This window comes from Budorcas taxicolor, chromosome 2, assembly GCF_023091745.1.
Source record: "Budorcas taxicolor isolate Tak-1 chromosome 2, Takin1.1, whole genome shotgun sequence".
NCBI classification, from domain to species: Eukaryota; Metazoa; Chordata; class Mammalia; order Artiodactyla; family Bovidae; genus Budorcas; species Budorcas taxicolor.
Window position 1 is genome coordinate 142,334,913 of NC_068911.1, and position 13,197 is coordinate 142,348,109.

The 13,197-nt window shown below is 35.1% G+C and overlaps 1 protein-coding gene across 1 annotated transcript in view; it reads right to left on the reverse strand.

The window, feature by feature from the left end:
- Positions 1 to 13,197, reverse strand: part of KANSL1L (KAT8 regulatory NSL complex subunit 1 like) — a 110,623-nt gene that overhangs the window by 13,076 nt on the left and 84,350 nt on the right. The window contains exons 6-7 of the mRNA XM_052664366.1: positions 8,075 to 8,240; positions 5,418 to 5,525 (exon numbers count right to left, since the gene is read on the reverse strand). Of these exons, the coding sequence (XP_052520326.1) occupies positions 5,418 to 5,525; positions 8,075 to 8,240 (274 nt within the window). The remainder of the gene's footprint in view (positions 1 to 5,417; positions 5,526 to 8,074; positions 8,241 to 13,197) is intronic.

Consider the following 13,197-nt stretch of genomic DNA (forward strand, 5'->3'; position numbering starts at 1 on the left):
AACAATGGAGTGGGTTGCCATTTCCTTCTCCAATGCATGAAAGTGAAAAGTGAAAGTGAAGTCGCTCAGTCGTGTCCGACTCCTAGCGACCCCATGGACTGCAGCCTACCAGGCTCCTCCATCCATGGGATTTTCCAGGCAAGAGTACTTTCCTGTATTTCTTTTGCACAGGCAATTCCTTGTTCTTAGTGCTTTCATTTCTTTAACTTTTTACAGAGGAAAAATTTCAAGAAACATAAATGGAATAATGAACTCCCCGGAATAATGAACTCCCCTGTTCCTATGATTCAGCATCAAGAGTGTTGAACAACCAACTTGTTTTCTCTCTCTCCCACCTGTTGTTTTTTGCTGGAGTATTTAAAAACACATTCCAAATATTGCCTACATATATATCAGCTTGAATCGAATAAACTAACAGATAAACTGTGTTTATGTAACCACATGCATTATTACATCTAACATAATAATTAATTAATATGCAACAGTAAGTACATGTTCAAATTTCTTGTCTGAGAAACTGTGTGTGTGTCTGTGTGTGTATACAGCTGAGTTGTTAATGAGGATCTCTTAAGAGGCCTACAGGCTGCATCTGGCTGATGCAAGTATAAATATTTTTACATAGATATAATTGTAACACTTGTTTTTGTTCAGTCCCTAAATCAAGTCATGTCCAATTCTTTGTGACCCCATGGACTGTAGACCGCCAGGCTCCTCTGTCTATGGGGTTTCCCAGGCAACAGTGGAGCGGGTTGCCATTTCCTTCTTGAGGGCTCCTTCCCGGATCAGGGATTGAAACTGTGTCTCTTTCACTGGCAGGTAGATTCTTTACCACTGGAGCTCCCTGGAAAGTCCCAGTTGTATCATACATAGAAGTAAAACTTTTGTCCGTTTAGATCACTCACCATTCTTGGATAAATGTTTATATCCTTAGATAAACTTTTACAATGTTTTTAAAAATGTTATGTTCCACTGGGTTAGACAGATAACCATATTACTACTGTTCTCCAAGTTGTTTTTAATTTTTCATTACCACAAATAATGTTAAGTATATCTGTGAATAAAGGTGGTTTCATATTTAGCATTAGACTGGGTTCTTGGAAATGGATTTATCAGGTCAGAATAAAGTTTAGTAAACGTTTATTGTTAACAAGTACAGAAGTTTTAATGAGATTTAAAGAAATTAATTATTTAAAGGCCTTATAATGCATTTCAGGAGATCTTCCCACCTCAGGGATCGAACCAGCGTCTCTCAGGTGGGTTCTTTACCACTAGCGCCAAGGCTATAACAAATGCATTTCACAGTACTTCTCAAAAGGCTTGTATCAATTAATTGTACCTGAAATATTTGAGGGTACTATTTTTGCTACACAGTTTTGCCAGACTGATGATTACAATGTCTGATATTATTAGTGTAATTGGAAAAAGGAGAAACATCTAGCACAGGGTCTGCCACAGATACCCAGTACATGTTAGCTACAATTTTTCTAAATTTACTTATCTTTAAATTGAAGGACAATTGCTTTACAGAATTTTGCTGTTTTCTGTCAAACCTCAACATGAATCAGTCATAGGTATACATATATCCCCACCCTTTTGATTAATTAGCATTTTCATTATCATTGAATACATCTAGTTTTTCTTCTAATTCTTTTAAGATACCACCTTTAATATTTACCTCTTTAATCTATCTGGAATGTATTTTACTGTTGATCCACCTTAAATTTGTTTTAAGGTGCTATATGACAAAAAGATCTCGTTATTTTACCAAAAAGTCATTCCTTAATACCTATGATTACAGAAAAAAAGTCATTTTAAACGTGGTCTCTGACCAAGACTACTTGGATTTGAATCCTGCATCTACTACATTTTAACTGTGATTTGGGAAAAATTAGTCAAGCAGAAAATGGCCTATAGCCTGACATATTATGCAGAACAGTTTAAAAAATGCTTTAACAGAGCTAAACAAATGTATATAGGACATTTGAGCTCATAGCCACCTTAACTTCTTTTTTCTAAACAAATCACTTTCATACTTAATGGGAAGGCCACCAGCTTGAACAATCATCTTAAGACAGAATGATAGATTTTTTTTTCCATCAAAAACTGTTAAATAAGATTTTTTTCAACAGAAAAGAGATGTTAAGATAGGAAACTTCTTTATGTCTTGCATTAAAGGAGTGGGAAAATGACCTTAGAGGTTTCAGCAGCCCACTGTGGCTCCTTTGCCTGTGTGTGAAAGGGCTTCCCTGGTGGCTCAGATGGTAAAGAATCTGCCTGCAGTGCAGGAGACCTGGGTTCAATCCCTGCATTGGGAAGATCCCCTGGAGGAGGGAATGGTCACCCACTCCAGTATTCTTGTCTGAAGAATTTGATGGACAGAGGAGCCTGATGGGCTACAGTCCACAGAGCCAAAAAACTCAGACACAACTTTGCCTGTGTGTACTGAAAACTTACAGGGTTGTGCAGATAAAGCCCTTTAATACTGTACTAGTGTATAAGGAGTGCTTCATAAGAATCGTTTACTATTATTTATTAGTTAGGCTATCATTTCCACACTAATAGGAAATATCACTCATATAATAAATCCTTGGGCTTATCTCTGGGCTTTTTATTTAGTTCCCTTGGCTTATAACAGCATCACAATGTTTTAATGATTATACCTTTATATTGGGCTCATATCTGATACCTTATCAGTTCAGTTCAGTCACTCAGTCATGTCTGACTCTTTGCAACCCCATGGACTGCAGCACGCTAGGCTTCCCTGTCCATCATCAACTCCTGGAGCTTGCTCAAACTCATGTCAATCGAGTTGGTGATGCCATCCAACCATTTCATCCTCTGTCATGCCCTTCTCCTCCTGCCTTCAATCTTTCGCAGCATCAGAGTCTTTTCAAATAAGTCAATTCTGATCAGGTGGCCAAAGTATTGGAGTCTCAGCTTCAGCCATCAATCCTTCCAATGAACATCCAGGACTGATCTCCTTTAGGATGGACTGGTTGGATCTCCTTGCAGTCCAAGGGACTCTCAAGAGTCTTCTCCAACACCACAGTTCAAAAGCATCAATTCTTCAGCACTCAGCTTTCTTTATAGTCCAACTCTCACATCCATACATGACTACTGGAAAAACCATAGCTACACGGACCTTTGTTCGCAAAGCAACGTCTTTGCTTTTTAATATGCTGTCTAGGTTGGTCATAACTTTTCTTCCAAGGAGCAAGTGTCTTTTAATTTCATGGCTGCAGTCACCATCTGCAGTGATTTTGGAGCCCACAAAAATAAAGTCTGTCACTGTTTCTCCATCTATTTCCCATGAAGTGATGGGACCAGATGCCATGATCTTAGTGTTCTGAATGTTGAGCTTTAAGCCAACTTTTTCACTCTCTTCTTTCACTTTCATCAAGAGGCTCTTTAGTTCTTGTTCGCTTTCTGTTATAAGGGTGGTGTCATCTGCATATCTGAGGTTATTGACATTTCTGCCAGAAATCTTGATTCCAGCTTGTGTTTCATCCAGCCCAGTGTTTCTCATGATGTACTTACTCTGCATATAAGTTAAATAAGCAGGATGACAATATACAGCCTTGACATACTCCTTTCCTGATTTGGAACCAGTCTGTTGTTCCATGTCCACTTCTAACTGTTGCTTCCTGACTGGCATACAGGTTTCTCAGGAGGCAGGTCAGGTGGTCTGGTATTCCCATCTCTTTCAGAATTTTCCACAGTTTCTTGTGATCCACACAGTGAAAGGCTTTGGCATAGTCAATAAAGCAGAAATAGATGTTTTTCTGAAATTCTCTTGCTTTTTTGATGATCCAACAGATATTGGCAATTTGATCTCTGGTTCCTCTGCCTTTTCTATATCCACCTTGAACATCTGGAAGTTCACGGTTCACATATTGCTCAAGCCTGGCTGGAGAATTTTGAGCATTACTTCACTTGCGTGTGAGATGAGTGCAACTGTGCAGTAGTTTGAGCATTCTTTGGCATTGCCTTTCTTTGGGATTGGAATGAAAACTGACCTTTTCCAGTCCTGTGGCCACTGCTGAGTTTTCCAAATTTGCTGGCATTTTGAGTACAGCACTTTCACAGCATCATCCTTTAGGATTTGAAATAGCTTAACTGGAATTCCATCACCATTTCTGACCTTTATGTACTGACACCTTATAGAACTTTTAAAAGTTTTATTGGATATTCAACATTTACTTTAAGAAGAATACCTCTGGGATTCTGATTAGAATTACATTATAAGTTCATTTGAGGAAAAATGACACCTATAGTTACAACTTTTCTTTTGACAGGAACAGAGTATTTCTCTCCATACAAGCACATATACTCTTCTGTTCCTCAGTAAACTTTTCAAGTTTCCTTCATGTAATTTCTTGTTAAGTTTAATCCTAGATATTTTATATTTTCATTGTCAATATGTCTAGGATAATTTATTGTTTTACACATTCTAATGGGTTATTTTGGTATTTATAAAGGCGACTTGTTTTTTAAGTTTATTTAAAGATCTGTTACGTTCCAAAAGTCCACTTCTAACAGGTATTCACGTTCAGTTGATTGCTGAGTTTTTGAGGGAGATGATGATTTCATCTGGAAATGTTTTGTGTAACATTTTGATGTTGAGAAATACACAGATGTATTTTCTTTCTTTTTTTGATTGCTTCCAAGCACAATGTCCCCATCCCCAATTTAGAGTTTCATTCATTTTTCAAGTTTTATTTTGCATCTTTAGTGTTTTATTTAAAATTCTTAGAAACTGATACATGATATGAGTATATAAACATATTCCCCAAAATGACTAACAATACTTTTTATTGAATAGTTCTCCATTTTCTTACTGATTTACAATTCTTCCTTTAAATAGTAAAGAATAAGCTATGTAGTCTGCTTCATGAATCTACTTTGCGAAATGTAAGCAAAATGGAAGCTATTCTGATGTTTATAGCTTTCTGTAATGTTTTTATATGTGGTTGGGCTAGATTCTCTCAATATTTTTTCCAGCAATTCCTTTTACATTTTCCCATTAATTCTTTCAATGGGCTTTATAATTATTTTAAATTAACCAAATTCTTTTAGAACTTCAAGTTACATTGCACCAAACATAAACCAATAGGAAGAACTGATATCCTAATTATTCTTACCATCCAGTAGTGCTGTTTTCCCATGTTTATTTAAATTTCCTTTTATATTTATCAATAACATTTCATAATTCTCATTCTATATTCAGTAAGTATTACACATTTCCTGTTAGGATTACTGCTGTGTATTTTCTATTTGTGTGTGATGTGTGAAAAGTGAATATTAAAAATTAAGGATTTACATTCATTCCTTTGTTAAATTTTATGTCCTTAGCAAAAGTAATAAGTAAATGAAAGATGTAAAAAGTATATAAAGTACAAGATTTATAAGTAACATACCAGGTGATGGAGATATGATACAGTCTCCTAAAAATTTATTTTCAGTAAGATCTCCTTTTATTTCAGTTTTTTTTAACAGTGTTTCAAAGTGAAAATGAAGAGGCACATCTAGAAAAATAAAGCGAACAAAAATATTTTCAGTGAAATCACTCTTTATACTGTCCCATATTAAGATTTAGAAAAATAAGCAAAAGCCTGAAACGTCACAACTATTAGAAGTGACAAAATATTATTTCCAAGTATAAGCAATATTTTGGAAATTACTGATTATGCATACTAAATAAACACTAGTTATGAACAACTTCATAAACTAAAATAGTACATAAGGTGAACAAAATTATAAACATTAAATACTACTTGCAGATGAAACAAACGCTCCCAAAAGGTCTTTAATAAAATATACAGTCAAACCTAAGTCTGTTCCTCCCACCCCTACAAACTCTGCATTTGAAATAATGAAGTTTCTAAAAGACATAATTATACAAGTTTACTTACTTGAAGGAAAAAGACTGTAATTCAGATGCAACCTTTTATGAAAGTGTCATTTCACATTCCCTTAGTTTACTACTGTTATGAATCACAAAATTAAATCTACTTTTATAAAAAATCAAAACATACTGACAAACTAGTTCTCTTCTTTTAAGTAGAGATTTAGGAGAGTTGTTCAATTCACTATGTTTATATTCCATACTCTCACAACCAAAAGAGAAGCTAAGTAAATAAAATAGATGTGCTTCACATTTATTAACTAAAGTGTATTTTCTTCAATCAAGAATGCAAAAACAATCATCTTAAAAAGCATTCAATAGAGATACCTAAAATTTTTCCTAAGAAATATAAAGAAATATACTATAAAGTAGTTGATTTATTCAAAGTTTTGCTACTGAAGATATTCTTAAGAACTAATTATAAATGCATAAATTAACATAGATCCAGAAAAAGTCTCAATTTTAAACTAAGAAGTAGCTTTCCATCAAAATAATGTATTTTAATAGCAGATCCATACTCAAGTGTGGAAAAATATGCATACAAAAATGGGTTTGTAAGTATCACGTTGGAAACTTTCCCATGGGGCAGAGGTAAGATAGCTTTCAGTGCTATCACTATACAAAGACCATAAGAAAACTATATAACAAAATGAAAATAAGAATAGAAATTAAATATACTGCCTAAACATTACAGGATTCTGATATTTCCAATTACCAAAACAAGTTTCTCCAAAGAAATATCACCTATTTATATAGAGTATCACCTATTCTACCACTGTTCTTTAGTTGCTGAAAACCTGACATAAGTAGGGAAGGTGCTTGTTCTACCCATATACCTTCCTTAGAACCCACCCTGTACCCTGTGAGCTTTTATTAAAATTTCATAACACTTTATCCCACTTAATAGTTTATATTTCAGTTGTCGAACTGGAATGCAAGTACCTTGAGGGATTTATTTGTATTCATTTTCCTATTATACCTAGTACACAGCAGGTATTCCGATTTCTATTAAATGAACACAAGAAGAAACAGATAACCCTAACTAGTAGGTAAGGAAGCTAATCTTACTTTATTAGATGTAACATTAGTAGGATGAAAGATACTTATGCCAGATCTCAGGTTTTTTCATCAGAAACAAATTTACTAATAAAAAGACAGGAAGTAAAGAGTACAGCTAGGAGTATGGCTCTGGAGAAAGACAACTTCAGGTCAAATCCTGTCTCCATCATTTACTAGCTGTGTACTCTTGGATGAGTAATTTAACATCTCTAAGCCTCAATGTTCTTATATGTAAGATAAAGATGACAACAATCACTCTCATGGGGTTGCAAGAATTAGAGGAAAATGTAATGTGCTTATAGGATCTATTGTATTCTAAGATCAAATGCTGGCTGTGTTATTATTGTCATAAATATTATTTTTTCTTTCTTTAATTAAGGTTTCCTCAAAGATACAGTAAAACAGCTACTACAAGGAGCTTACTTCAATGTATGGTATAGCTAAGAAACCACTGTAATACTGGTAAAAACCAAACTAAGATTCAGGGCAGGAATAGGTACAAGAAATGGTGCTTTACAAAGAGGAGCAGTCCCTGGATGATTAGAACCAAAAGCTGAAAAGGAAACAAAAGCTCATTTGAGATATCTTCCCATAAAGAAATGAACTTGAGATAACCAGTGTGAAGAATGTTTTCTTTTTTTACCCTAAACATTTACTTCAGTTTCAATGTACATAAGACTGGAAACAGAAAACAGAAAACAGGAACTGCAGGGAAACTTAAAGCCGTGTCAGGGACATAGGGATGTAATGCCTCATCCGCTCCGTTGTAGATTACTGGTATTTCTGAGGTTCAAAAGTTGAGTACATCTAAAGAAGGACAATTTTCTTCTCTGAAATTCAATGCTGATTATAGATGGGGAATACTATATGGCGGGAAAACTCCATGCCAAAAAAGAAAAAAAAACCACATTAGGAAAAGAACCCTGACTTATTGAGAAACATTTCAATAGCATAGCCATATTATCAATAAAATGATAAAAATTTAACACTCAAAGGGAGAGCAAAAGCTAAGTACTTTGCAAAGTTAGTCAAAATGGTTTCCAAGGAATTAAAAAATCAACTTGCAAAGACAGAACATTAATTCATTAATTAATTTATAAGGAGGTTTACCTGATGGCAATGATAGAACAGAATGGAAAGAAGAATCTAACTCTGATACATGTTCTGTTAACATTTGAGACTTTGAATTGTGTTCACAGCTACTCCAAATTGAAGCTGACTGCAGGCAAGGCATCTGTGTGGTGTTTAAAAACCTTGTTTCTTTTGAAGGCAAAGTCTGTAAGGAGAAAAAGAATAATAATTTAAAGACTTCATTTTTTTTTGGAAAACTGATTCAGAGAGAATATAACAGTTATAGTACAGTGTGTGAATGACATCAGCAAGAAGTCCTGGATTACTGAATCACCTTGGAGAGAGCACTTTATGAAAAAGAGAAATGAGTTTGAACAACTTTAGGTCAAAAGAAAATGATTACACTTCAGATTAGTGAGAAGTGCAACACTGAGCAGGTACCATGCTAGGAAAAGCTGTGCCTACAGCGGACCCTTGAGCACAGGCTTGAACGATGCAGGTCCATTTATATGCGGGTTTTTTTTCCCACTTAATAGGTACTATAGTACTGCGTGAGCCATGGTTGGCTCAATCCTTGGATGCTGAACCACAAGACAGGGAGGAAGGCCAACTGACTATAAAGTTATACATTACCTTAGACCTTTTTTTTTTTTTTGGCTGTGTGGGGGTTGATGCCTCTAACCCCACCTTGTTCCAGGGTCAACTGTACTGTTTTCCTCCTTCTAATCTGTTATAACCAATGAGTGAAACTAGAGTCTGCTTTGAATTATAATGCCAGGCAATATCTACACTGGAACAACAGTGAAACACTATGAAGAATATCATATACTTACATTAAATAAAACTGAATTTAAAATAAAACATTACTTACATTACCATATGTAAAATAGATAGCCAACGGGAATTTGCTGTATGGCTCAGGAAACTCAAATGGGCGGGCACTGTATCAACCTAGAGGGGTGGGATGGGAAGGGAATGGGAGGGAGGTTCAAAAGGGAGGGGATATATGTATACCTATGGCTGATTAATGTTGAGGTTTGACAGAAAACAACAAAATAAAGCAATTATCCTTCAATAAAAAAAGATGTATAAAATATGCAATATGTTACATGAGTCTGAGTTTAAGGTAAAGTTAAAATTCCAGAAATCTCATGAAAATCTCAGAAAACCATGTTGCTAAATAAAAAAAGTTACGCTGCTACATTAAAAACATATAATGTTTAAATGTTGGGTTCTTAAATTATTTTTTTCTGGTTATAAGTAATTGGGCTTCTCTGGTGGCTCAGATGATAAAGAATCAATCTGCAATGTGGGAGACCCAGGTTCAATCCCTGGGTTGGGAAGATTCCCTGGAGAAGGGAATGGCAACCCACTCCGGTATTCTTGCCTGGAGAATCCCATGGACAGAGGAGCCTGGCAGGCTACAGTCCATGGGGTCACAAAGAATTGGACATGACTGAGTGACTAACAGAGAAAATAAGGATACAACCAATGAAAAAATCTATAGAACAGAAAAAACATTTTAAAAATTAATATGAGTTTACTTGCATTCCTTCTGTCACCTCTTACCTCCACCTACTACAGTATCATTAGGACTCTTTTTATGAAATGATATTTAAAATGCTCATAATAACAGAATTTTAGATGCTATTAAAAAAATTACTTTGTAAACTTACATTAAGTTTGTCAACTTTCTTGAGTTTGAGTTTCCTGGCTAACTGGCATGTTTTCTCTGTGTTTTGACAGAGAGAGGCATAGCCATGCCTGCCTTAGCATTTAACTAGATTTCCTTTGGGCTGTGAGCTCCTTGAAGGTTGGGACTATAATTTGTTCAGTCCTGTATTCCTGGAACCTGACACAATCCCTAACATATGGTTGAAGCTTGAGTGCTGACCAAATGCATTTTATCTCATTTGCTCTTAAAAAAACTTAAGTGAATAGAATTTTCAAATACATGTGTGCCTGAGACTATTCCACTGGGGGAAAAACAGTTCCTGTTAATATATGCTAAAATTTATCATGTAATAAATTTTTATTTCTGTTTATATTGCATTGGCCAAGACTTAGGTCTGCTAATCATACCCAGCTGCAAGAAGTCTAGGAAATGCAGTCATTTTTCCGGGTGGTCAAGCAAATTGATGATTTTGTAAGAAAATATAACACGTGGGACATGATAATAAAGCTGTGAGTTATTTCCAAAATTTATTCTAATGATGCTATATATCTATGGGAACAATTGCAATTCCTTACCTTTACAAGATGCATTGGTACTTGTGACTCACTCTAGAATTATTTGTTCTTTTATGATGTAAAAAAGATATTAAGGAACAATTATTTAAAATTACAAAGAAAAAAATGTGCTAACCTCTTTTTTCCATGTACGGCTAGAACATTATAAATAAAAGGTGATAAAATCTGAATATTTACCATGTAATTAGTTTTCTCTTGCTATTTTTCCAAACCCAGGAAACCCATTAGCCAATTTGAAACTATCCTAAATAATTATGGAGACAAGTGAGGGGCATCTAGGAAAAGGCTTTTTTTCCCCTGCAGAGAAAGTGAAGCCCAGGAGGCTGAAAAGGAATGGATAGAGAAATAAGAGAAAAACCTGGAGATTCTTGCCAATAAAAATTCAATGTCTAGAGGGAGTGATCAACAATACCATATGCTGCATAAGATTCAAGCAAAGTAAAGCCTGAAAACTATCCACTACATGTTTTAATTTTAGTAATAAACCATTTCATATATACAAAAGAGTATATAATTTATAAGGGAGGTATAAAATAATGTTTAAAAAGCACCTATACACACTACTACTTTTAGAAACAGAACAATGCCAATATCTTTGATGACTTCTCTTCCTGTCCCACCTCCATGAGCCTGTGGTGAAGACTGCTGCTTTCCTCCCAATATCTGTGTTGTCTTCCTCCCTGTTCTAAAACTCCTTATTTTCAGTTGGGCACATTTCTCAAGTGTCCTTGCATCTACAAATTACTAAATTCTAGTCAGAACACCATGAAGAGTAGTCATCTGTGCAACCTTTAGAAACTTCCCTTTAGAAGGTAATTTAGCACTCCATTCTTCTACCTGTGATGGTGATCCCTGTCCTGCCCCCTGCCCCTCAATCTTGTGAGTAAGGGTAATGCTCAAAAGATCAAACAAAATGTCAGGAGGAGCCTGGTTCCTAGGTAGGTTTTTCCATTAATCGAACATATTATCTATGAGTCACGACAGTTTAGATTCTTTCATTCAGTCCTAAAACCTTTAACTACTTTTATTTATAAGGTTCCAAACATGCTGGATAGGCTCACCAGTTCAATAATAAATAGAAATGGCCTAAAGACATATTGTTTTGTCCCTTATTATACAGTAAATGCTTCTAAAAATTTTTCATAATTAAAAATTACAAGGATTAAGAATGATTGCAGATTTTTTTTCTGTATACTCTTTATCAGGATGTATGCCTTCTCTGCCAAAGTATTTTTTAAAATTATGTTAATGTTGAACTTAATCATATACTTTTTATGAATCTATTGAAATGATTACTTTTCTTAATGTGGGTTACTACATTAACAAATTTATAAATGTCAAAGCAACTTTCCATTTTTCTTGAGGAATCTTGCTAGAGATTTAACACTTTCTTTGCAAAGAACCAGAAGCTAGATTTATTTTCTATACTGCATATGGCAATTTTTGCATATGTATGTTTGTTCTTATGTTTCACTGATTCTGGTTTATTAGGATTGATAAAATATTTTGTCATGTTTTTCCCCTCAACTTAAACTTATACATTCTTCTCTTTTCTTTCAGTGGTATTCTTAGAGATGACAATGCATATGTAACTTATGGCTTTTAGAGTATAAAACAAATTATTCTTTTTACCACTTCCCTGAAAACAGTGGAACATTAGAACACTTTTAAACTCCATTCACTCTCCTCTTTGTTACTGTTGTAATGCATTTCAATTCCATATATAGTTAAAACACTACATTATACTACCATTATTTTTATTGTCAACATTTATATTACCCATATATTTATTCTTTCCAATGTTCTTTACTTCTTTCTACAGTTCTGTTTCCATATAGGATCATGTTCCTTCTCCTGTTGTCATTATTATCAGTGGAGATTTGCTGTCAACAAATTCCCTCCATTGAAACTTTTGTATATCATCATTTTTAAGGATATTTTTATGGATATAGAATACCAGATTGACTTTTTTTTTCTTTCAGCACTTTAAGAATATTCACCTTTTCATCTGGTTTCCATTATTTCTACTCAGTGTGCATGCATGCTAAGTCACTTCAGTCATGTCAGACTCTGCAACCTATGGACCGTCGTCTCCAGGCTCCTGTGATCATGGGATTCTCCAGGCAAGAATATTGGAGTGGCTTGCCATTTCCTCCTCCAGGGGATCTGCCCAACCCAGGGATGGAACCTGCATCTCCTATAGCTCCTGCACTGGCAGACAGGTTCTTTACCACTAGTGCCCCATGGGAAGCTCCTTCTACCTAGTAGTTAGGTCTTATTGTTGACCTCATTTGAAGGTAGTGTATCTTTTTTACCCTGACTACTTATAATATTTTTCTGTGTCCTCACTTTTTAGCAGGCCTCCTATGTCTTGATATAATTTCTATGTGTTTGTTATTTTTGAGTTTCAGAGAATTTGTATCCATCGGTTGATGTCCTGCTTTAGTTTCGGAAATACTATTATTTGTTCAGATGTTACTTCCCCCCTATTTTCTTTCCTTTCTTCTAGAGTTCAATAACATATATGGTTAATTTTTTTCACTAATTCACAGTTCTCTAATTCTGTTTGTGTATTTTTTTTTCTATTTTTATCTCTGTGCTTCTATTGGAGTATTTTATCTTTATAAGTCTTTTGGTTCGTTAACTATATCTTATACTCCCCTGGTGGCTCAGACGGTAAAGCATCTGCCTACAATGCGGTAGACCTGGGTTTGATCCCCAGGTCGGGAAGATCTCCTGGAGAAGGAAATGGCAACCCACTCCAGTCTTCTCGCCTGGAAAATCCCATGGACAGAGGAGCCTCTTAGGCTGTAATCCATGGGATCACAAAGAGTTGGACAAGACTGAGCGAGTTCACTTCAGTCACTTTCACTTTATACTCCATTATGGCTTCCCTGGTAGCTCAGCTGGTA